General features: G+C 37.8%; 1 protein-coding gene across 1 annotated transcript in view; it reads right to left on the bottom strand.

Moving 5' to 3' along the window:
• LOC139731950 (alpha-2,8-sialyltransferase 8B-like) overlaps window positions 1-26,636 on the bottom strand; it is a 50,750-nt gene that overhangs the window by 11,340 nt on the left and 12,774 nt on the right. The window contains exon 3 of the mRNA XM_071642821.1: window positions 22,070-22,291. Within this exon, the coding sequence (XP_071498922.1) occupies window positions 22,070-22,291 (222 nt within the window). The remainder of the gene's footprint in view (window positions 1-22,069; window positions 22,292-26,636) is intronic.

Below are 26,636 nucleotides of genomic sequence, written 5' to 3'. Positions count from 1 at the left end.
CTTGAAAGGTTTTCTGGAAGTTACCAATATCATTTTACGATTTTATAAGAGACTAGCAAGATAGGGTGTGTTTGTGAAAATGACATCTTGCGTATTGCTAATGTGCGCTGGTCCATGTTTTTGTCTGTGTATGCATGTGTGTATGTGTGAGTGTGTGTGTGTGTGTGTGTGTGTGCCAATGTTTTTCTCTGTATATACGATGTATTTACTTTTAGTTTTAGATAAGGCCAATTGCCTTCTCACTCACCCCCTTCACTTGATATCTTTTGCTGTTTGTTTGCTTTGTTTGTTTGTTTGTCACATTGTCATTTTACACTTGTCATACCATTATCACATTTTATGTATGCATATTTTATTTAAAAAAATGAATGAAATGATAAAATAAAATCATTTCGAGAGCAAAATCGCGGATATATGGGTGCAAACTACACGATTTATTTTTAAGGGTTGATTTTTTTTTCATTTTTTTTTCCATGGATTCATGCACATGAAAAAATGTAAGCACATGTTTAGATGCATGTGCTTGCAAACATCACATTTCAGAATGAATAAAGACTAGCTGTGATGATGGAATTTCCCATGAATAATTTATAAAGCATTTAAACCCTGGCCATTGTTCAGCACCATTGTCAGGGTGTTAACCACATACTCCAATACACACCCATTGACCCCTGTGCAAAGTGAAAGTTTTGTACAGAGGGTTGGAAATAGAGCAATCTGTAACCTAACTGTGAAATTTATCATGGATTTCATGAAACTGATTTATGTGTTAAACCACCTCCAACAAAATTGTACACTATACAGTTATCACTCATATCAATGACAGTGTTATCTGATATATAGTTATTGAATTTATATCAAGAATCAAAAGTGGAAAATGTTTTTTAAAACGCCTAATCCATAGAATACATTCGATGCAAAATGATGACATGGATGTTTCCTCAAGTGTCAATTCACGAACCCAGTTAGTCCATGGGCCAGGCCAGATATTGGTACCATCTGAGGTGGCAATACCTTTTTGGTGTCATTTTGTTTGTCGGGCATAGATATACTTACCACTCTATGATAGCATTTCCAAATGAGTAGCTTAGTCATAATAAAATGAATTTTAAACCAATTTGGTCTCGTTGTTATATCCCTGTACTTCTGAATCGAGACCAACCGCTATACAAAGAAGAGCACTGTCTTCTGTATTTTCACAGGTGTTCTGTTGTAAACGCGGTGCGCTTAGTCTTTATTCGAAGGCAGCGAAGGGAATATCCAAGGGTTATGATGTCCACAGCGCTTAGTCTAATATTCAAGACTTCGAAGGGAATATCCAAAGCTTATAATACAGTGTATATCCCTTTATCTAAAAACAACAACAACAAAAAAGCAATTTCTCGTGAATTTTAGCGTATTTTTCAATTATCTATCATTTCATCTGACTTCAAAATTATTTTGTCCACTTCATAATATCAAGACCCCGTAGATTCCTACTACGTGGAAAATGGTGAGTTAAAACATTATCGTAAAGCATGATTTGAAATATCCACAATGTTCTCGACCAAGGCCTTGTGACTCTCGATATTACCCTTCATCAAATTTCTTGTATCTGTTATGTTTTTGGTTGTATATCCATGTCTTATAATGTAGGCCTGTAGGCAGTAATATTAAAATGTTAATTTTAGAGTTCTCTTAAAATTGGCTAGTTTTGTGCGTGCTGTTTTCTGTTTTATTTTGTTTTGCTTCGTAACCATTCTGTGGAATTATATCAGGTTTAACGATAAAATGTCTTGCTAAAGACGTCATGCCATTCCGATTTCAGATTTCAGATTTCAGATTCATTTATTGTCCATTTAGGAAATTCTTTTTGTTGGCATATGGGCGTGCACATAGGAATATCTACGCTATACATGCATACATATATTCATGTACATGTACACATTATAAATGATACAATTTTCACTACGTGCACAATCATACAAGCATAATTTATACTCACAATACAGTGAACACATACATCATCACAAATTTCAAATAATTCTTTATATTTACCGATCAACAACAAAACAAAATAGTTAAGAAAACGTGGAATCGGATATTCCTAGGAAGTGCATGTATCCTTCACATAACCTTTACACCCCCTCCCCACCCCCCCTCCACACACATCCCCAAGGATAATACATCGCGTCGTGCCATACCACATTTGATTAATAACGAATAAAAGGAACGGAAGTTGTTGAATTGTTGATAAACTTATGGATAAATAGACCAGTGTACTAACTAAACTTATAATGGCAAACATTGCACGTTTAGATATGCTGGGATAATTCTCTGTAGTCAGGTAGTGTTAGTGGTGGACTTAAGTACACCCTGTATGCAGCAAGGCAGTGCATTAGAATTGAACTATACCTTCAGCTGCCATGGAGAGAGTTATGTAGTCACATTTACACAAGTCAGCTCTTCTGCAAAATTATTACACACGCATGAGCAGTGGCCTTGAACTCATGACACTTGATTTTCCTTTTCATGTGTTCAAGTAAGATACAATATGATGAAGTTGCGCGCATTTTTCTGATCACGTAAACATTATGCAATTCTGAAGGACAGAGTGATTCCTCAACAGAATATATGTAAGTTTCATTAATGGATTAATCCGTAATATATGTATTAATCCGTTATACAATGTATTTGATTCATCTAGATTATCAGCATGTGATATCCATGAAGTATATTATATCAAAGCTTATTATTACACATGAACGCAGTTTTATCAGTTACTATAACGTATAGCCACCGTTTAGTGGGTTGCGGAAAAATTTGATAAGACTATAGTGCAATTTTTGATACCATCAATAATCGATAGATAATGTTACTCAACTGAACCATTGCGATCATTCATCCTTGCCTTTTCCGTTCTACGTCTTCTCAGTTTTTTGGGGATTTTTTTCCCCTGAAAACTTCATGATGGATTGTCACTCATACAGGCAGCACCTCTACCCCGCAAGAATCTTCAAATGCCCTGAATAGCCCCCTTTTTTCGGGGGGGGGGGGAGGGGTTAATCTTCTTTTCTGTAACTAGTATTATTAAAGTAAATCAAATCAATGTTCTGAATAAGTAGTGGGGCTATATTTTCCCTTTTTTGTGTGGTGACAGGATTAGAGGTGTCAACCACAATGGGCATCATTACACCCATTGCCATGGCCAGCACCCGGACCATCATCTGTGGCAAGCTCAGCAACGGCTGAATGGCTGAGGTCTATATAAGTCTTAATCCTTTCCTAATTGTGTAAAATATACAGCAAACTGATGTTAAATTGGCATGTAATATGATGTTGTCTTACTGTGTTATTTTATGTTATGAAGACTTTGAGTTGGTCAGGAAAAATGTGGGAATATTTGAATATGCCTTATGTCATAAATGTGTGCAGGCCTACATAAAAGGTGTGTATTTTCATCTCAGTCCAAATTCGCCACATTTTTTTTTCAACATGACTTTACTCAGGCTATTCCACATCTATTCTTTTTTTTTTCAGCTCTATACTAACATAGTGATGTCTGCATGCTGTCTCCTAATTCCCTGTCTTCTTGGAGAGGACATGCTGTATAGTCCGGGAGCCAGCGGGGGTCAGCCTAGCTGAAAAGGTTACCAATTTTTACGTATATAGCAATTTAGTACATATGCCCCTGAGTATGGAAATGCACGTCTGGCTGGTCATCGGTGGTGGATGTGGCCAGGAGGGCCAAAAAAAGGACCCCTCAAAATTAGGCTAGCCTAGCTGAAAAAGTAACCCCATGAAAACAACTGGAACTTGTTCGTTACACTTACAGGATAAATGAATGACCATTGCCAGACGTTTTAAGTGGTGGGGGGTAGCCGCCAGACGCTCTTAAAGGTCCAACTCCAGCTAGGCTAGCCTAGCTGAAAAAGTAACCTCATGAAAACCACTGGAAATTGTTCGTTACACTTACAGGATAAATGAATGACCATTGCCAGACGTTTTAAGTGGTGGGGGGTAGCCGCCAGACGCCCTTAAAGACCCAACTTTTTCCAGCTAGGCTAGCCTAGCTGAAAAAGTAACCTAATGAAACCCACTGGAACTTGTTCGTTACACTTACAGGATAAATGCATGACCATTGCCAGACGTTTTAAGTGGTGGGGGGTAGCCGCCAGACGCCCTTAAAGACCCAACTTTTTCCAGCTAGGTTAGCCCAGTTGAAAATATAACCTAATGAAACCCACTGGAACTTGTTATTTACACTTACAGGATATATGCATGGCCGCGTTGCCAGACGTATTAAGAAGGGGGGGGGGGGGGTAGCCGCCAGATGCCCTCAAAGACCCAATTTTACCAGCTTGACTATAGCCCTGGCTGGAAAAGTAACCTCCTGAAACCCACTGGAACTTGTTCTATGTTTGTATCTCACTTGATAAACACTGTCGACATAGTATTCTGGTGTTCTTTCAATAACTTTCCACACTTTTGAGCTATATGACCACCAAATTCACTCCTCAGATCATCTAATGATTGCTGTCAAGTGTTAATATTGGTGAAGTCCGACTACGTCAACAGTCAAAAAGTCAATGAACTAGGCATATGCCATTTGAAAATCTCTGTAATCACAAAGTCGATACGTGGACGAGACATCACTTCGCTTTTGCCTTGTTAGATGGTGAATATTTGTAAGCTTCCGTTTCTAATTCATACAGCACCAGCATACATGTCTGAGAATAGCGGTAAAGAAAAGAAGATTAGAGTCTTTGGCAACAAGTGCAAAATTAAATTCTGTGCCTTATTTGCTAAACAAACGTGGTATAGTGATAGGAGGACAACGACCTGTTAGGCAATATGGCGGACCAATAGCTCTATATTATTAGTGCTATATAATAAATGACAATGATGTAGTTCTGAAGCATACTTTTCATTGTAGATGCTTTTGCAATGACTCAATGTATACTTTTAATCGAACTATCGTATGACTTGCTCATGAATTACGGCAGAACGATTCGGTGAGGAAGGTTTTCTGTCATGTCATTACGGAAGAAGTGAACGTGTCAATATTTTGCTATTTGTTCCATAATTATTTCTGAAGTGGTTAAATGTATTTTCCTAAAACATTTTTTCTTTTATATAATACCTACGTTGCATCCAAATGCCTATTCGTTGAAAAAATGCGGGCCATGTATTCAAAGGTCAAAGATCATAGGTTAATGGAAGTAGGGCATACATTGTACAACATTTCACTAAGTTGTTGGTTGTTGGGTTTTTTGTTTTGTTTTGTTTTGTTTGTTTGTTTGTTTTTTTTTTGGGGGGGGGGGCATGATTCAAAGTGTCCTAAAACCTTGTATAATACATGTATTTAGTTTTGTAGTCACGACTCTTGCTATGTATAATGCCAAACTCTTCCCGCTCATACAAATGCAGCCGTTTCAGGGAAATAATTATGATAATGATTGGTAATGCTGAAGTGATTAATAACATTCCATTGATACTATGTATAGAACAGAAAGTGAATTTGACAATGGTATATGATATCCGCAATTTACTCTTTGACAGATTCTATCATCCGACTAATAATGTATACATTGAATATACAGTAGTCCCCTATTCAGTAACTACAGGTTAAGTTAGATAAGCTGCATTAATTTTGCACGCGACCATGGCGTTATAGCCAAAGATGATTGAATTCTGTAAATCTGTGTGCCTGCACAGGATTGGAAAACGAAACAACTTTCTGTGTATAGAACAACGAAACAGAAACTGGTGCATGCATTATTCTCAGTCTGCAGTTCCGGAATCTCAGCTCGAGGGACTCGAATTGATCCCAAATCAGTCGGCATGCGTGTATCACCCAAAACAATATCTGAACACAATTATAACTGCAGGCCTCCATAGTCTCTATTGGTTGCCGATAAGGGCTGGTATCAAGTTTGATTTTCATATCATTTACAGTACCTTGTATTTAAATGTTTTCATCGAAATGCCCGTATACGGTATCCGTATCTCAGTTAACTCTTTAAACCATAGTGATACGTGCCAAGAATCTCATGTTTTCAATAAGCGTGAACTCCAAGACATGTCGTGATAAGGACTTTAAGACAATTGGCATCGTCATTATAAAACGAATTCCCCTTTTACAAGACACGTTTTAGATTTTAGATAGAAATATGGATTCGTTTGAATACATACAAACAGCTTCTTAAATCCTCTTACATTTTGTTTTTAAGATATGGTGTATACTGAGTACTTTAGAAGTGTAAGAAGCATGCTCTTGTTTTAGAGGCTTTGAGTACTGGTAAGAAGCATTTGTTATTCTTATAGATTATGTGAATAAGTACGCATTCAAGAACGATTTGAATAAAACGTATCCAGACAACTGCATATCATATTTTCACCTCTTCCTTCATGCAGATGTATACTCTTGCCGAGAAGGTTAACTGTATGATAGATATAGTGCTCACCTTATTGAAAAGGTAATTGGGTAAATTTTTGGTTTCAGTATATTATTCAAACACAACTAAGTTAACTTTTACATTAACATTTTCACAACTCACAAATTCCACACGCACACACATTTCATGATTCACAAGATCCAAGTTACACTAATCCTATTTACTTTGCAGAGTGCAACAACAACATAAGTTTAGGTTTAGAGTAGTTAAGGAACTAAATCGTATCCGATTATGTGATGCTAAGTTGCACCTTGAGATGATGGGCAATATTGCCCTATAAAGGAGCGGGCAGTGACACTGACTTGCTCCTTTAAAGGAGCAATTTTGCAGCAGTCATGGAGCAAATAAGCACCACATAGGTGCAACATCATACCAATAAGGCACAAGATTGCACCCTCAAGAGAGGGTACATTCTTGCATCCTTCGGGCATAAAGTTGCACCTAAAGGTACGAGGTTGCGCCTTTTTCAAGGGGGCAAAGTTGCTCCCGAGGGTGTAACTTTCACCCTTTCTTGCGGGTACGAAGTAGCACCCAAAGTTCCAAGATTGCACCCTCAAAACAAGGCACAATCTTGGAACTTTGGGTGTTTCTTTGCACCCTCACGAAAGGATGTAAAGTTGCACCAAGATGTAAAGGCTACACGGGGTGCAAAGGTGCGCCGAAAGGTAAAGGGTGCAAGATCGCACCCTCAAGAAAGGTGCAACTTAGCACCACTTAGTGTGGGTGGAAAGATGCACCCTCAAGAAGAGGTGCAATCTAGCACCACTTAGTGTGGGTGGAAAGATGTACCCAAGGGAACATTTTCGCACCCTCAATAAAGGGTTCAACTTTGCACCCTCTCTGCAGTATTATTTTATATACATGTGAATTCCTTGTTCCTGTGAGCTACGTTTAATATGAGCGTGACCCAGTATTAGACACGTGTCAAGCCTTTGCAGACACAGAATTTTTTTCTTCATATTGTTTAAAGGTCATTTAAAACAAATTTAAATATATATTTATTTCTTTTAAGTTAAGAGGAGCAAATGTGGAGATCATGACCTGTGATACATGTTACGGGAAGTCTATATTTTTATGTGTACTCGTTTTTTTTTTCAACTACAAGGAATTACCTATGAGCTAATTGGATAAAGAAGCCGAGCATTCCTTTATTTTCATCAGTTAATGCCAGTGCTGGTGTATTATTCTTGAAAAGTTGGCATCTAAATGTCCTCCAAACCAAGTACTTACTGTATAAAATTATATTCCTGTGAGTTACGTTTCTTATGAGCATGACAGATCTGTAGACACGTGTCATAGTGGTTACAAACACTAAGTTTCCTTTGCTTTCATCGTTATCAAGAAGCGATTTTGAACAATTTCAGATGTTCTGGTGTTTTCAATTTCGTTACGAGAAAGCAATAATGATTTCATGTAAAACATGTTAAGGAAAGTTGATAGTTTGGTTATTTTATCATTACTCATCTTCGTCTTCTCAACAAGAAGATGATACACATGAGCTCATTTGCTAAAGAATTTGAAGGATGTGTAATTGCTGGTAGCCACGTAGGGGCTTTTGTCATAACATTTTGCATCTTAATCCCTCGAAACTAAGTACATGCAGCATTAGTTTATAGATAATATAATATTTTTGTTGTTGCTGTGAGCTTATTCATATGAATTTTAGACATGTTTCTCATATGTTTGTCATATGCTTTACTGAAGAACAGCAAATGTTTAGTTTATTGGCAAGAGAGGTTGAACATTACTTTACATTTAAGTTCATTGAAGTGCCGGAGCATAAACTTGTCTTGAAATATTAGCATCCAAAACCCTCCAAACCAAAAACGTGCAATATTAGACACGACAGGAATTCCTTGTTGTTGTGAGTTATGTTTCTTAAAAACACTGATTTTTTCTGCTTTTGCAATGTACTATGTTCAAAAACACTCTTGAACGATTTTCAGATTTCGTTTCTTTCTTAAGAGAAGAAAACGGTGAGGTCATGTGAAGCATGTTCCTATAAGTTTTAGTTTGTTAATGATTTTTCTTTACCCATCTCCTCAACCGTAAGGTGATACGGCACCTAAAAAGTCACAGGCCAAAGGTGTTGAGCTTTACTTCCCCTTTTTAAAGTAAATTTAAGAGCTGGGGCATTATTTTTTTAAAAGTTGGCATTTTAAGCTTTGTACACCGAGGACGAGTCTTACTGAATGGATTTCTTGTTGCAGTAGAATTGTAGTTTTTATGAGCTTGATGGAGTATTAGACAATTGTATAAAGTGTTTGCAAAAACTGTTAATGAGTTTTGCTAATGTCCAAAGAGTTCATTTGCCAATTTTGATTGTCTTTTGTTTTAATCATCAGGGGTTTGTTTTATCATGGTCATAGAGGAAAGAAACTTAATTAAAAAAAAGCTTTCATATAAGAAGAGATACTGTAGGACACAATTTTATCAAAAGTTGTGATTTTCAACATTTGAAGAGTTTTTCAAATTCATGATTTTCTTCCGTCGAGATGTTTTCATTGCAACTGATTGACAAATTGCCCTACATCGACGTAAATAAGCACTGAATTGATCAGTGTCTTAGTAGTAGCCATGATAAAAAATCATGGGCGTATCATGGCTACTACTAAGACACTGATCAATTCAGTGCTTATTTACGTCGATGTAGGGCAATTTGTCAATCAGTTGCAATGAAAACATCTCGACGGAAGAAAATCATGAATTTGAATAACAAAGCAGTACCCGCTGCATGCTATAAGGATTAGAACCAACACTTGCTTTCGGGCGAAAGCTCGATGGTCTAGTGGAGATGACGCCTGTCCGGTGATCAGGAGGTCGTAGATTCAAATCCTGCTCGAGTATGTACGCCCATGATTTTTTATCATGGCTACTACTAAGACACTGATCAATTCAGTGCTTATTTACGTCGATGTAGGGCAATTTGTCAATCAGTTGCAATTTGAAGAGTTTGTTTGCAAAAACCGATAAGTCCATATTTGCCAAATGGAGATATTTGCGATTTAAGGTCAAGAAAAATGAAGAAAATAATAAGAAAATTTTTGCTTCTTTTGACCATAACTTCAAAAATATACCTTTATATGTAGTGGCCAATATATTATTTTAAAGGTGTTATTTTGTACTTAATGACAGAGGTCGTACTTCAAAATCTTCAAAAATGGACTTATCGGTTTTGCAAACAAACCCTTCATTTCCAAAATGCAATTGATGAATATTTCTCCCCAGGGCACAGAAAGAAAGTAGTTTTTGGTCTTGTTTTTTTCCTTCACGTCAGTATGTTATAATACCCGCGGGTTTTAGCCCATCCCACCAATTTCCATCCGGATACTGTACCCGGCCCTGTTTTTTTTTTTTGTTTTGTTTTTTGTTTTTTGTTTTGTATTTTTGTTTTACACTGCAAAGAAAATGAGAACACTGATGTTTGAGAAAAATCCTGACATGTTTGATTGGGCAATTCTTTTTTGATGTCTATTATTCTTCCCAAATAAGTTTTTTGGTTATCACTGAGGACAAATACAGATACCCTATTTCTTCTACAAAAACCACAGCACTGTATATGCTCATATTTCTACAGTATTTCGTCTCAACACTTGCCCTATTGATATTTCAAAGCATGTTTCCCTGTGCTCTCAAGAAACTCCCCCATAAAAGGAGACCTCCGGGTGATTCTCAGATTTTTACATTTGTACAACTATGAATTAGTTACACTGAGGACAGAGTTTCAGAATTTGTGATGTTTGGGATGAAGAATAAGAATATCTTCAAAAAATAGAACAAATTGCAATGAACAAGGATGATGACATGGGAGAGTCACCATAAGAATGCACGAGTTGGGGCTCAAGGAAGCAGAACAAAAGAATAAGGCGTGCATAGATTATAGACAGGTGAACTCGCAAGCAAGCGGTATTGTTATGGAATCACACTGCTATCATTTCTGAAATATGTGAACCTTATAGCTGGTAAAATTGGGTCTTTGAGAGCGTCTGGGGGCTACGCCCCACCACTTAAAGCGTCTGGCAACGGTCATGCATTTATTCTGTAAGTGTAAGAACAAGTTCCAGTGGGTTTCATGGGGTTACTTTCCTAATTTTCAGCTAGGCTAGCCTAGCTGGTAAGAGTTTGGTCTTTGGGGCGTCTGGCGGCTATTGTCTGGCAACAATCATTCAATTATCCTTTGAGTGTATCACAAGAACAAGTTCCAGTAAGTTTCAGGAGGTTATTTTTCCAGCTATATATAGGCTAGTCTGGCTGGTAAAATTGGGTCTTCGAGGGCGTCTGGTGGCTACCCCCCCCCCCCCCCCCACCACACACACCACCATTCAAAACGTCTGGCAACGGTCATGCATATATCCTGTAAGTGTAAAGAACAAGTTCCAGTGGGTTTCACAAAGTTACTTGTTCAGCTAGGCAAGCCTGGCTGGAAAAAGTTTGGTCTATAAGGGCGTCTGGCGGCTACCCCCACCACTTAAAACGTCTGGCAATGGTCATTCATTTATCCTGTAAGTGTAACGAACATGTTCCAGTGGGTAACATTAGGTTACTTTTTCAGCTAGGCTAGCCTAGCTGTAAAAATTTGGGTCTTTAAGGGCGTCTGGCGGCTACCCTCCACCACTTAAAACGTCTGGCAATGGTCATTAATTTATCCTGTAAGTGTAACGAACAAGTTCCAGTGGGTTTCACGAGGTTACTTTTTCAACTAGGCTAGCCTAGCTGGAAAAATTTGGGTCTTTAAGGGCGTCTGGCGGCTACCACCCACCACTTAAAACGTCTGGCAATGGTCATTCATTTATCCTGTAAGTGTAACGAACAAGTTCCAGTGGTTTTCATGGGGTTACTTTTTCAGCTAGGCTAGCCTAGCTGGAGTTGGGCCTTTAAGAGCGTCTGGCGGCTACCCCCCACCACTTAAAACGTCTGGCAATGGTCATTCATTTATCCTGTAAGTGTAACGAACAAGTTCCAGTTGTTTTCATGGGGTTACTTTTCCAGCTAGGCTAGCCTAATTTTGGGGGGTCCTTTTTGTGGCTCTCCTGGCCACACCCACCACCGATGACCAGCCAGACGTGCATTTCCATACTCAGGGGCATATGTACTAAATTGCTATACACATAAAAATTGGTAACCTTTTCAGCTAGGCTGACCCCCGCTGGCTCCCGGACTAGTATGTCTGTGACAAAGTAAGTGCTGATGCATTTTTTTTTAATGGGAGACGGGAATTCCATCTGCTTTGTGACTAGAAATATAAGAGGAATATTTCTTTGCACCATTATCATGTTTTACTTATATGACAAATAGCTAAAATAAATCCATCCAACCGGATGTGTTCAGAAACCAATATCAAAACTTTAACTTTTTGTGATATACCAAGAAACTACTTACGAAATAATAGAGAGTATGCCATTCTAAGAGGAATTCTAAAGATTATTTGATGAAAATTGGTTTTGAAATGGATGAGGCATCTAAAAACAAAGTAAAACGCAGCGATCGTGATAAAAAGTAGGTCCCACATTTTATATTATTGCTCTGTTTTGGATATCGCAGCTATTTCAAAACCATTTCTCATTATCTCAGCCAAAGTAGATCTCAACAAAAACTATGCAATCAATTTAACTTTCCATTTTCTGGTCAATGGTCATAGTTGCAACCTGTTAGTTATGTAAGCAACAAAACTACGTAGTGTAAACGACCTATTTCCTTCGAAATTGTATTCAGTCATCATTTATTCATGCCAAAATCTCTTTCAGAACCTGGCAGGACTAAATCCCACAATCTTCACTATGTGAATGCTGCGCACTAGTGACATCACTATTTGGCTGGATGGTTGTGAAATCTGCCCGAATTCCTGTATACAATCGTGTCTTCCTTCGCTACAATGTTTGCGGCCTTCTATGCTCTGTGGCTTTGAGTATCCCAGACAAGGCAGAAACACTCGATGCATTCTTCAGCAGTACATTGCAAGCCTTGATCTGAATAGACAACTATCACAAAAAACCTACGGCATTTCATTAATAATATTGTTCAATAATTGTCTTGATATAGTTTACCAGCCTAAAGTTTTTATGGTGTATACTTTTTTCATGACTTCGCAAGGAATTGTCACCAGAGAAATGTTGTTCAGGTTGTCCATCCGTTCGTACATCAGTCTGTAATCGATTATGGCAACATTGTATCATGAAGGGGAATGAAACGAAAATATACAAGTGGACAAGTTAATGCAGGGAGATTACTTTAGCAGTTGAACACATCATGACAAATTGAGGAATATCGGAAAATCCGTTGAAGAGCTATATATACATCTATTTAGAGTTTCAGTGCCGCCATTACTAGATGAGAAAGCTACAACTTTGACGTCAACCATGGAAAATGATATAAAGAAATGTAAAGAAAATAGGCATAGTTTCACTTTTCCAGCATTACAAAAGGAGCACTTGATTTACTTCTTCCAGAAGGGGGGGGGGGGGTAATATTACCCTTAACATTATGGCAACGACAAATAAGTCGCTGCAATTTGTACGTTTCATTAAGAATCAGATTTTATGGAATTCCCTTGATATTTTCTTCATATACGTTTCCATACGTGAAAGTGACACTGAAACTTTAAAAATGCATAACTTGCACTGGATCATACGATTTTCCATGTTCACTTATGTGTTCTTATGATACTGCTCCAATCCACGTGTACATTTGGGTTTCATTCCCCTTTAAGTACTGTTTGAGGTATCCAAATGAAACTTTGCATATGTATGTACGATTGGACGAAGTTACTTCTACCACCTTGTGGGTGCCAGCGTTCAAGGTCAAATATTGTAGGTCATTGTCAAATTCTACAATGTCATTTCGTGCTCTATCTTTGTATCTCACCTGATAAGCACTGTCGACATAGTATTGTGGTGTTCTTTTAAACTTTCCACACTTTTGAGCTATATGACCACCAAATTCACTCCTCAGATCATCTAAAGATGACTGTTAAGTGTTAGAATTGGTGAAGTCCGACTACGTCAACAGTCAAAAAGTCAATGAGCTTACATCTGAAAATCAGTGTAATCACAAATTCCGATATGTGGGCAAGACATCACTTCGCTTTTACTTTGGTAGATGGTGAATATTTGTGAAGCTTCCGTTTCTAATTCAGACAGCATCAGCATACATGTCTGAGAATAGTGGTAAAGAAGATTTAAGACTTTGGCAACAGCGTGCAAAATTCGCAAAATTTTATTTCGTGCCTTATTTGCTGAACAAACGTCGTAGGAGTACTACAACCTGTTAGGCAATATGGCGGAACAATATCTCTATTATTAGCTTTAGAATAAATGACAATGATGTAGTTCTGAAGCATACTTTTCATTGGTTTTGCAATGACTCCATGTATACTTTTAATCGAATTAGGTATATAATTATCAATGACTTGTACTCGAATAACGACAGAATGACTCGGTGAGGAAAGTTTTCTGTCCTGTCATTAAGGAAGAATTGAACATGTCAATATTATGCCATTTGCTCCATAGTTATTTCTGAAGTGGTTAAATGTATTTTCCGAAAACATTTTTCATTTTATATATACCTACGTTGCATCCAGATGCCTATTCGTTGAAAAATGTGGGCAATGTATTCAAAGGTCAAAGATCATAGGTTAATGGGCCTAGGGTATACAACATTTCACTAGTTGTTGTCATTGTTGTTGTTGTTGTTGTTTTTTTTTTTGGGGGGGGGGAACACGGTTCAAAGTGTCCTGAAACCTTGTATAATACATGTATTTAGTTTTGTAGTCACGACACTTGCTATGTATGATGCCAAACTGTTCCCGCTCATACAAATGCAGCCGTTTCAAGGAAATAATATGATATTCTTATACTCCATGATTTGGTAATGCCTAAGTGGTTCATAAGATTACAATGAAACTGTGTATAGAACAGAAAGTGGATTTGACAATGGTATATGATATCCGCAATCTACTCTTCGACGAGGTCTATTATCCGATTAATATGTATAAGCACGGTAGTCCCCTATTCGGAAACTACAAGTTTGATAAGCTGCATTCATTTTGCACGCGACCATGGCGTTATAGCCAAACAGGGGCGGATCCAGGAATTCTGTAAAGGGGGGGGGGGGGGGGGAGGGGGCGTGACTAATATTTCTGGTGCCAATTTCGGGTTTCCATTTCATGTTTTTTTCTTTTTATTTCTTTTGTTTTTAACGAAAAATGAAGGGGAGGGGGCGTGCGCCGGTTGCGCCCCCCCCCCCCCCACCCTCTGGATCCGCCGCTGGCCAAAGGTGATCTGCAAATCCTGTGTGCCTACACAGGATTGGAAAACGTAACAACTTTCTGTGTATATAACAACGAAACAGAAACTGGTGCATGTATTATTCTCAGTCCCTTTGTTAGTCATAATGATGGTTTGCTCATTGCAGTTCCGGAATCTCACCTCGAGGGACTCGAATTGATCAATCCGGTCGGAATGCGTGTATCACCCAAAACAAAATCTGAACACATAACTGCGATCCTGCATAGTCTCCATTGGTAGCCCATAAGGGCTGGTATCACACGTTCGATTTTCATATTATATACCTTGTATTTAAATGTTTTCATCGAAATGCCCGTATACGGTATGCGTATGTCAGTTAAGTATCTAAACCATAATAGATTGTAGTCATAATCTACGTGCCAAGAATCTCATGTTTTGAATAAGTGTGAACCCCAAGGCATGTCGTGATAAGGACTTTAAGACAATTAAATATTGGCATCGTCATTATAAAACAAACTCCTAATTATAAGACATGTTTTAGATTTTAGATGAATTCATGTCTATGCTGGAAACATCTTTTTGATGATTCATGATGACGTCACTGTTACATGAATATTGTACGCATGGAAATATGTAGGCCTTACAAACAACTTGTTAAATCCTCTTACACTTTTTTTTTAAGATATGGTGCATACTTTAGAAATGTAAGTAGCATGCTCTTGTTTTTGAGGCTTTGTGTACTGGTAAGAAGCATATCTTATTCTTATAGATTATGTGAATAAATACGCATTAAAGTACGTTTTGAATAAAACGTATCCAGACAAACGTTGACAAATGCATATCATATTTTACCTCTTCCTTCATGCAGATGTATACTCTTGCCTAGAGGGTTTGTTTGATAGATAGTGATAGTGCTCACCTTATTGGAAAGGTAATTGGGTAAATATTTGGTTTCAGTATATCATTCAAACACAACTAAGTTAACTTCTACATTAACATTTCAAAACTCACAAATTCCACACACACACACATTTCATGATTCACAGGATCCAAATTACACCAATCCTATTAACTTTGCAGAGTGCAATAACAACATAAGTTTCTGAGCAAATAGGCTTGCATCAGTTCACACTGTTTAAGGTTTAAAGTGGTTAAGTAACTAAATTGTACCCGGTAATGTGATGCTAAGTATATATACCTTATAGGTACAATGTTGCAAATACGTGGTGCTTATTTGATCCATGACTGCTGCAAAATTGCTTCTTTAAAGGAGCCAATCAGTGTCACTGCCTGTTCCTTTAGAGACGCAATATTGCCCAACTATCTCAAGGTGCACTTGAGGTTACTGGGCAATATTGCGCCTCTAAAGGAGTAGACAGTGACACTGACTGGCTCCTTTAAAGAAGCAATTTTGCAGCAGTCATGGATCAAATAAGCACCACATAGGTGCAACATTATACCTATATATAAAGCACAAAATTGCACCCTCAAGAGAGGGTACAATCTTGTAACTTTGGGTGCTTCTTTGCACCCTCACGAAAGGGTGTGAAGTTGCACCAAAAGTAAAGGCAAGACAGGGTGCAAAGTTGCGCCGAAAAACTAAAGGGTGAAAGATCGCACCCTCACGAAAGGTGCAAACTTAGCACCACTTACTGTGGGTGGAAAGATACACCCTCAAGAAAAGGTGCAACTTAGCACCACTTGGTGTGGGTGGAAATATGCACCCAAGGGAACAACTTTGCACCCTCAATAAAGGATGCAAATTTGAACCCTCTCTGGAGGTGCAAAATTATACCATTGCACCATGGTGCAACTTTTGCACCCATTTCTTGAGGGTGCAAGATAACACCCATAGGGAGCCACCAGTGTGACATCATTTTGGAACCTTAAAAGGTGCAAGAGTGAACCATTTTTTCTTAGTGTGTATATGGCCAATCTGTACTCATTTCATTCAAAGAAAATGAAACACACAATTTAAGACACGCTCCAACTCTACTCTGGCAAAGCTAAACTCAAGCTGTCAATACCAGGCGCAATAATCTTGTATGAATCGTAATGCCTTTGGTGTCGTCATTGTGGTGAAATCCCACAGGCAATGTGGATTTGCCAAATTTGAGGAATTAACAAAATATGTTTAGAGATGCGTGTGTACAATGTACAGCGCGTATCAAAAAAAAAGTAATCCAATTTTGGAGGGCTACAATATTGTCAGCTATGGAGAGCACAATATTACTTGTTAGGAAAGGGGAACTCATCCTCTTTCCATTGATACCTATTATGTTGACCAATGTCATGCATGACGAGCACATGAACTTAAAGACAACAATGACAAATTACACTTTTTCCAGGTTTGCGTGTTATTGTGAAGGAGCAATGCATGTCTCACTGCATGGATGAGATCTGTCATTGAAAGTGGTCAAATCATCAGGCCAGCCTGCATGACTACAGGCTCGTGTTTAGGATTTCTTCTACCCTTTATGGTTCATAACCTTCAACATGGCCATTTTGTCGATTATTTAGTCCTTCCCATAAAGGGTAAACCATTATCGATTTTTCTCTCTTCATATTCAAAACATACACGGTTTGTCGCTGCGAACTGTGTGTTCAATATGAACACAGAAAAACGGACTTTGTGGGTTGGCCTTTAGTGGGAGTGACCAAGTTACTGGACAGGTGACCATGTGAAAGGATATAGAACGTAACATGTCAGGAGAAACCCTCAACACAAACCCTAAACACAAACTTGAACTCTTTTTTGAACTCTTTAAAGTTCAGGTGTTCAGCCATGCATGACATTTGTCAACATAATTAGGTACCGATAAAAAGAAGAAGAGTTCCCCTCTCCCCACAAGCAAATTGCGCTCTCCATAGCTGACAATTTTGAAATTACATGTATAGTCCTTTTCGTCTCATAATAGTTATCTATGATTATCCTAGTTCCAAGGCCAAACCCACTCCTTCAATAATTTTGTTAAAAACTTACACACAGAAACATATAAAAATCCCATCTCTGTCCCTCTCCTTCCCCCCCCCCTCTCTCTCTTCTGTCTGCCCATCTCTATTATATTCACTTTTCCTCCCTAAACGAGTTCTTTTTCTTTTGTCTATCTTACACTCACTCTACATGATTTTTTTCTCTATTCATGCACATGCTTACATAATATGTGGGCCACCTTTTTTTTCCTTTTCCTCATTCAAAACACGAATTCAGACAATACTATGTCTGATGAGCGAGGGAATTTACCAGAGATATCCACCTTGTCTCACGGACAAGATTGTCACAATAAAACGTTTCTGAACTGTTTTAATCAGTATGTAGAATATATTCATGGATATCGTTAGTAATAAAGCATAATTATGCTCGAGTGTTTTTATTTCTTTTTGCCTCTGCTTGTTCGTCTCTTTGTTTTCATAGATTAATTTTGAATATTTTTCCATCTCAATTAGCAAATTCCCCAACCTTATACAGCACATGTTCGTGTTGCCTGTGAACACTTTTTTGCCTGTTTTCCATAGGTAGGTTTAGACGTTGAGGAGGCAAGTGCTAATACAATATGATTTGGCATCCCTTCATTTTGTCACAATTAAGTACTAGGGACATTTTGTGGAGGATATGTTTCATCATTTGTGATCTATAATATAGGCATTACTTAGCATGTCTGTTGAAGATGTCACATGGGCTGGTGATAATGCCAAAGATTACTCACAGTGCTTTGAAATAGCTCCTAAAGAGGACAATGAAGGTATAATTTTACTATCAGAATGATAACGCCTGATATACTAAACATGTAGGCCTACTTTCCTGGGTGGCCACATTATAATGTCAACATGAGATGATTGCAGCCATTAGGCCTACAGGGCAGATTGTATTGATATCAAAATCACCCCGATGGGTTGGTTTTGTGCGTTTGGTATTAAAGATTAAAGGGGAAGGCTAGTAACTGATCAGTGGAAATCAGTGGAAATGCTGGGAGATGATTGTTCCAATCCTTATGGGATTCATTCAAGAGTTCATTGTATATCTATTGTTGTGTGAAAATGATTTGCTTCAGAATGGTCTCATATTCAAGTAATGTGCAGTTTAATGCTTCCAGGTTAGCGTCCCTGGTCAGTGACGGAGCATTAATCTGCACATTACTCGAATATGAGACCGTTCTGAAGCAAATCATTTTCACACAACAATAGATATACAATGAACTCTTGAATGAATCCCATAAGGATTGGAACAATCATCTCCCAGCATTTCCACTGATTCCCACTGATCAGTTACTAGCCTTCCCCTTTAAACTAAGGTCCAAACATTTCTGCGCCAAGTATAGATCATATGTCCCACATGTATCATTTGCTCGTCGATGTCATAATAATGTCCCGCATGTATCATTTGCTACCCGATGTAATTTACGTGTTGTTTGTGACGTATAGCACAGATTTATGCATTACATGTGTGTTTCTATGTAACAGCTCAATTGGAGCCTTTTTTGAATGAGTTTAAGATGTCCCTATGTGTAAACAAAGGCTTCTTAAGATCTGTGACTATCGACTACGTTTATATATATTATATTACATATAATTATACTATGCGTTAATAAATATGACCCTTTGCTTGCCGTTTATAGATACCCGACTCCCGCTTGTTACTTTCTGGTCATGGTGTCTTAGCTACATTTTTGTCCATTCTACACACTGTCATGCCATACAACCCAACCTCAGATCTACCTGCTACTCTATTGCACACTCACCAAACCCCCTCACAATAATAATGATGATGATAATGATAATAATAATGATAATGATAATAATAATAATAATAATAATAATAATAATGCCGTATTTATCCAGGGTAGCCTCTTCAATGTTGCTACTTCTCTAAGAGGGCCCTGCCGTATTACCCCAGTGTTGGCAGGTACCCATTTATGCGCCTTGGTCAAGAGGGACACGATGGGTAAGCATCTTGTCCAAGGACTTATATAGAAGCACTGGGTGGGAATCGAACTCTGGTCCTCCGACTGGGAGTCGGGAGTCTTATCCACTATGCCACAGTGCCCCCAAAACCGAACATAAACCATAATTCCAAATCCTCTTAAATGCATAATTTACTATTTCCAGAAGAAACAAAAACCCAGCATAAGTGCTTTAAAATAGTTCTTAAATGTGAGTTAGGGATAGAAACAACCACTGTAAAGAATTGAACTTTTTAAGATGTTAAGCATTGTTAAGTACACAAAATGTGAACAATAGTTATAATAAAAATGTTTCCAGACTAAACCGTCAACAGTTATGATTTAATGAGAAAAATACTGAAATCCCCTTGTATCTTAGGCTTTATTGCAAAAATTTTATATGGAAGGATGTTTTGTGATTTAACAGACCTACACATATGCATCAAATGTGATATCTTGAAATTTTTTTCAAATCACTGCTCCCAAATGTAAACAGGACCTTTAACCTGGTAGCGAAAATTGGTATTTACCTATAGCATTGACAGAAACCTGGAGAGAAATGCTTATACAGGAAATACCATCTTAGTTAAACAAGGCCATATCACTAGTTATCATCATTATCACTGTTATTATCAATACCATAGAACATTATCGTCAAATTAGCCTAGTTATGTCACAGACTCATCATGTTTCATTGACCATTTCCTCAATCTGTTGCAGTGTTTTGTTTTTGGTGGAAGAAACTCCGTAAAATTGTAATAGTAAAGTCCATAGAGATCTTTATTCTACCAATGTCAATATCAAATCTAAATGAAACTGTTACCACTATTTTCGTTACTTTGCTTTCATTGTAAACTTGAACAGATGTTGTAGTCCATGGGCCAAGACCCGAAAAATAGGTTGTTGGTACCATCTGAGGTGGCACAACCTTTTTGGTGTCATTTTGTTTGTCGGGCATAGATATGCTTATCAAGCTATGATAGCATTTCCAAATGAGTAGCTTAGTCATAATAAATGAATTTTTAACCAATTTGGTCTCGTATTTATATCCCTATACTTCTGAATCGAAACTAAACCGCTATACAAAGAAGAGCACTGCCTTCTGTATGTCCACAGGTGTTCTGTTGTAAACGCGGTGCGCTTAGTCTTTATTCAAGGCAGCGAAGGGAATATCCAAAGGGTTATGACGTCCACAGCTGTCACGCGGTGCGCTTAGTTCTTTATCTAGACCAATGTACCGTTATCATATCTAAAGTTCCTCATAAAAGGGATTATCTATACTGTTTTATACTACCTATCAACAAATACATCAGTTTTAAACAAAAATCACTCTGTTCATTTACAATATCATTCATTATAATGTATCGTAGTGTACCGGTACATTGTTTTTGCATTATCTTATATTGTTGGAGGGAAATAAAGCGACATTGGCGTGGTATCAGCGTTTTCACCGTAGCGTTTTCACCGGAAAATGATAAATGATTGAAAAATACGGTAAAATTCACTAAGAATTGCTTTTGTTGTTGTTGTTGCTTTTAGATAAAAGGATATACACTGTATCATACGCTTTGGATATTCCCTTCGCCGTCTAGAATAAAGACTAAGCGCTGTGGACATCGTAACCTTTGGATATTCCCTTCGCTGCCTTGAATAAAGACTAAGCGCACCGCGTTTACAACAGAATATCTGTGAACATACCATAGAGCTGCATTTTACAGCTCTATGGAACATACAGAAGACAGTGCTCTTCTTTGTATGGCGGTTAGTTTCGATTCAGAAGTATAGGGATATAACAACGAGACCAAATTGGTTAAAAATTCATTTACTATGACTAAGCTACTCATTTGGAAATGCTATCATAGCTTGATAAGCATATCTATGCCCGATAAACAAAATGACACCAAAAAGGTTTTGCCACCTCAGATGGTACCAATATCTGGCCTGGCCCATGGACTATTGTGTGCAATTCGATTTATCAGCACTACATAGTTGATGATCATCGTCTGTTTTGTTTTTGTTTTGTTTCTGTTTTTTGCCTGAGCTATGTACTGTATAATGCAACACCATAAAATCATGCATGTTATTATATAATGCATACCGAATTATAGTATGGCAGATCGGTACTCATAAGGAAGGGGCATTGCCATCTAGGCCTATATAATATATACATGTATGCATACGATTTGGCGTTGTGCTTCGAGTTCTTAGCTGCTATACGAACTTGAAACTTGCCCTGTAGAACATTCATTTCAAACGCTCCTCAATACCCATGTGTATATAGTTGGCCCAATATTTGATAAGCGATTGGGCCGTGACTTTGTTAAGGTTCCGCACGTGAACAATAGTTAAATAGCTTCGCCCCACACAGTCATGAACCAAGAACCAAACTAATAAGATTTTGTTTTCAGCACTACTGTGTTACCATAGTTACGGCATTATTTGAACTTACCGCAGCTCCACGGCGGCAGTTTCATTAACGTTAGTCCTCAGAAACCGTTGGATGAGAGCCTTTGGCCACTGGGATTCGCTTCTTCTGCCTTCGTTGGTGTGATTGACTTCGCTTACTGCTAATTCGTTGGCACCATTTTGAGAATGACTCAGAAATGCCTGGCTGGACGACAGTCGATGCACAAAAGGCTCGAACGTGTCCGATTTGTTCATATTGTCAGTCCTGCAGTGGGAAAATGCACAATTTCGTCCCCATGTAAATCCGGACTCTTCAGCATGGCTAGTTAAGTAACTGTCAATGGTGAAAAGTATTTGAAAGGTGGCTTTTCCATACCTTATTGCTAACTCTCAGTGGTGAAGGGTATTTGAATGGGAGCTTTCTGGTGCTGGGTCAGGAGTAACTGTCAATGGTGAAAGGTGAATTGAATAATAGCTTTCCAGTGGGTAGTGCGTGGTAACTGTCAATAGTGAAAATATTTGAATGGTAACTGTCAATGGTGAAAAGTATTTGAATTCTAGGTTTCCAGTCACGGTGATCAGTGGTAACTGTCAATGGTTAAAGGGGCGTTCCGGACGATTTTCATAATTTCACATCATGTAGTACATAAATCAACAGCTCTATGTATAGATTCTTGGAATTTATTGTGGTCCTTGAGCAGAGAAACCAATAAATTGAAAATCTTAAACAAATTACACTGAACAGTGTTGATGACATCAGAGCCTCATATATTTCAGAAATGTAGCAGTGTAATTCCATTACAATACCGCTTGCTCAACAAGTTCACCTGTGAAAAATCTATGCGTGCCTTCTTCTTTTGTTCTGCTCCCTTGAGCCCCAACTCATACATTCTTATGGTGAGGCTGTCATGTCATCATCCTTGTTCATTGCAATTTGTTACAAATTTTGAAAACATTCTCATTTCTTATCCCAATCACTATAAATTCGGAAACTCAGTACTCAGTTTGACTAATTTATAGTTGTTCAAATGTAAAAGTGTGGAAATCATCCGGAGGTCCCCTTTAAGGGTATTTGAACGGTAGGTTTCCAGTGGTCGGTGATAACTGTCAGTGATGAAGGGTATTTAAAGGGGATGGCTAGTAACTGATCAGTGGGAATCAGTGGGAATGCTGAGGGATGATTGTTCCAATCCTTGTGGGATTCATTTAAGAGTACATTATATATCTATTCTTGTGTGAAAATTATTTGCTTCAGAATGGTCTCATATTCAAGTAATGTGCAGTTTAATGTTTCCAGGTAAGCCTCCCTGGTCAGTGACGGGGCATTAATCTGCACATTACTTGAATATGAGACCGTTCTGAAGCAAATAATTTTCACACAACAGTAGATGTATAATGTACTCTTAAACGAATCCCACAAGGATTGGAACAATCATCCCTCGGCATTCCCACTGATTCCCACTGATCGGTTACTAGCCACCCCCTTTAAATGGTAGGTTTCCAGTGATCAGTTGTATGGTGAAGAGTATTTGAATGGTAGATTTCCAGTCGTCAGTTGTAACTGTCAATCGTGAAGGGTATTTGAATGGTAGGTGTCCAATGGTCAGTTTTAACTGTCAATGGTGAAGGGCATTTGAATGGTAGGTTTCCAGTGATCAGTGGTAACTGTCAATGGTATACCCCCGTCACACTAATTCGGAATGGTATAGGTTTCCAGTGGTCGGTGATAACTGTCAATGGTGAAAAGTATCTAAAGGGGCATTCCAGACGATTTTCATAATGTCACATCATGTAGTACATAAATCAACAGCTCCATGTATATATTAGTGGAATTTATCGTAGTTCTTGAGCAGAGAAACAACACTTTGAAAAACCTTAAAACAAATTACACTGAACAAGGATGATGACATAGGAGGCTCACATATTTCAGAAATGTAGCAGTGTAATTCCATTACAATACCGCTTGCTTGCGAGTTCACCTGTGTATAATCTATGCATATCTTCTTCTTTTGTGCTGCTTCCTTGAGCCCTAACTTATGCATTCTTATGGTGACCCTGCCATGTCATCATCCTTGTTTATTTCAATTTGTTATGAATTTCGAAAGTATTCTTATTCTTCATCCCAATTATCATAAATTCTGAAACTCTGTCCTCATATTAACTAATTCATAGTTGTTCAAATGTAAAGATCTGAAAATCATCCGGAAGTCTCCTTAAATGGTGGCTTTTCCAGACCTCCTTCTAACTCTCAATGGTGAAGGGTATTTGACTGGGAGCTTTCTGGTGCTGGTCAACAGTAACTGTCACTGGTGAAAGGCATTTCAAGAGTAGGTTCCAGTGCATGATCATTGGTAACTGTTAATTGTGAAAGGTATTTCAATGGTAGGATTAGTATTAGAACCCATGAAGACGACACACTTAAAGACAAAGCTCTAGATCATAGTGATTTGTTTTGTTCTTTGGTTGTTTCAAATTTTTCCTACTGTTTTTTAATACACATGTATACATGGATATATATTTATTAGAATACATGCTTATACCTCTTTAAGTTTGGAATTCTTTGTGCAATTCAGTCTACAATTACTGCGAGACATGAATATCTCAAACTCCATTTATCTATCTATAAGATACATGAATATCATATTAATATCTGGTAATGTATACATATTATCTATCATATAGAAAATATATATATTGAGTAAGTTGTCCACGTGATGGCGTGATAATATCATCAAAAACAAAACTGAAACCGAATTCATGCTGTATTCACCAACAGTTTATTTCGGCACATATATTTCATATATATAGAATGGTGAAATGGACAGAATTTCCAACGTATTCGGTTGATAGCCAATTCAATTCTCTTTAATATGATATATTACACAATGATTTTCTATTAAAATCTTCTATGAAAAATATGTATTGGAAAAAGTGTTTACTTTCTTCATTTTTTTGCTAAGTGTTACTGTTATACAGTATATAATAATACCTTTGTATAAATGAACGTGAGACCAATGGTAGCTGAATGGTAAACCAATCATAAATACATGTGTAAGTGAAAATCTAAATTTTGAAAACTAAAGAAAATAAATTAAACATTGCATTATTTCATATTCATGCTTCGACTGAACCTCTCAACATTGTTAGAAATCGTATCTTTTTACGCTGTTTCATCAAAAACTTTTATTAGGCAGTACTTTCGTATATTAATAACAAGAGTGTAATGATTGTTATTAGTAACCTGGTAGTAACCGTGCACAAAAATGATACAAATATTCTCCTGTTCATATAAAAATGTGATACCTGTTAAATTGTGAGTGGAAGGCCAATGGTATGTTAGTGGTATACCCTTCTTGGATGCTGAATTGTAAGCCAATGGTAAGTCTATACTATGCGAATGGTGAAAGGTGAGTGTTACGCCATTGGTAATTGTTGAATGGTAAACTCTGGTGAGGTGAAGGGTAGACCAATAGTAATTTGAGTGGTGTGCTGAAGGGTGAATCAATGGCATGCTGAATGGTAAGTTAAATGGTATAACGAAGGGTAGACCTTAAGAGGTATAGTTCTAAAGGGTGAATGGTAAATGAATGTTGCATGGTAAATGAAAGGTATGCTGTATGATATTGTGAGTGGTCAGTGATATGCAAATTAGATGTTCCAATAATTTAAATTAGTTTGAATGGTAGTTCCAAATGGTGAATAGTTTAATGAAGTGTGAAAGGTAAATGAATGGTAGAGTGAATGGCATACCGAATGGTAATTTGTGAATGGTAAGTGACAACCAAAATGTTTCAGGTGGTATTTTTTATTTTTATTTATTGTCTTCTTTATACAAGCAGGGTAGTCCCATTCAAGCCGCAAGGCCTGCTTTCCAAGGGAGCCCTGCTGTAACAAATCACATTTATGATACAATAAAATACATACATAACAATCATATGCAAACATACACAATAAGACATTTTATAAAAGTGGAGATCCTCTGTAGATAGATAAAGCGAGAGAGAGAGAGAGAGAGAGAGAAAGAAAAGTGACAGAAAGGATACATGTGTACAACTTTCAAAGAAACGAGAAATTAGCTACTGCATGCTGGTAACCACCTGGATGTTGCGGACATTGCGTTTGAATGGGGGCAGTGAGGCGGGGGATTTGATAAACGCAGGTAGTGAGTTAAATAGCTTCGTTGCTGTGTATGAAAAAGACTGTTTTTTATACTCGGTCTTGGGTTTAGCTAGATATAGTTGGTGCATGGAGACTGATCTCGTAGAGTATGGATTAGCTCGTTGTGGTAAAACTCGTCTTAGATATACAGGAGCAAGGCCATTCAGAATTTTGTACATAAATACATTATAATTATATTCCAGTCTATGCTGATACTGTATAGGGTCAATGATTGGTAACGCCAGTGGTATACCATTCAATTGATGTCATGTTATGAGACAACTGGGACAGTACTAAGATCTTCAGACGTACATCACGTACAAATGAAGGACACTGCATGCTCTGCTGACACGCCATTCCGTAATACGGATATAGGGGAATGGAAAGTACAAAGTCCATCGCTGTTCATTTTCCTTGTGCGAATTACCATTTGGCGCAGATTTATATGCTGT

The sequence above is a fragment of the Diadema antillarum genome, unplaced genomic scaffold (assembly GCF_040938485.1).
Source record: "Diadema antillarum isolate AM-2024a unplaced genomic scaffold, OU_Dant_1.0 seq00000389_RagTag, whole genome shotgun sequence".
Lineage (NCBI taxonomy): Eukaryota > Metazoa > Echinodermata > Echinoidea > Diadematoida > Diadematidae > Diadema > Diadema antillarum.
Note: the sequence above shows the minus strand (reverse complement) of the source record. Positions and strands in the feature narration are given on the sequence as shown.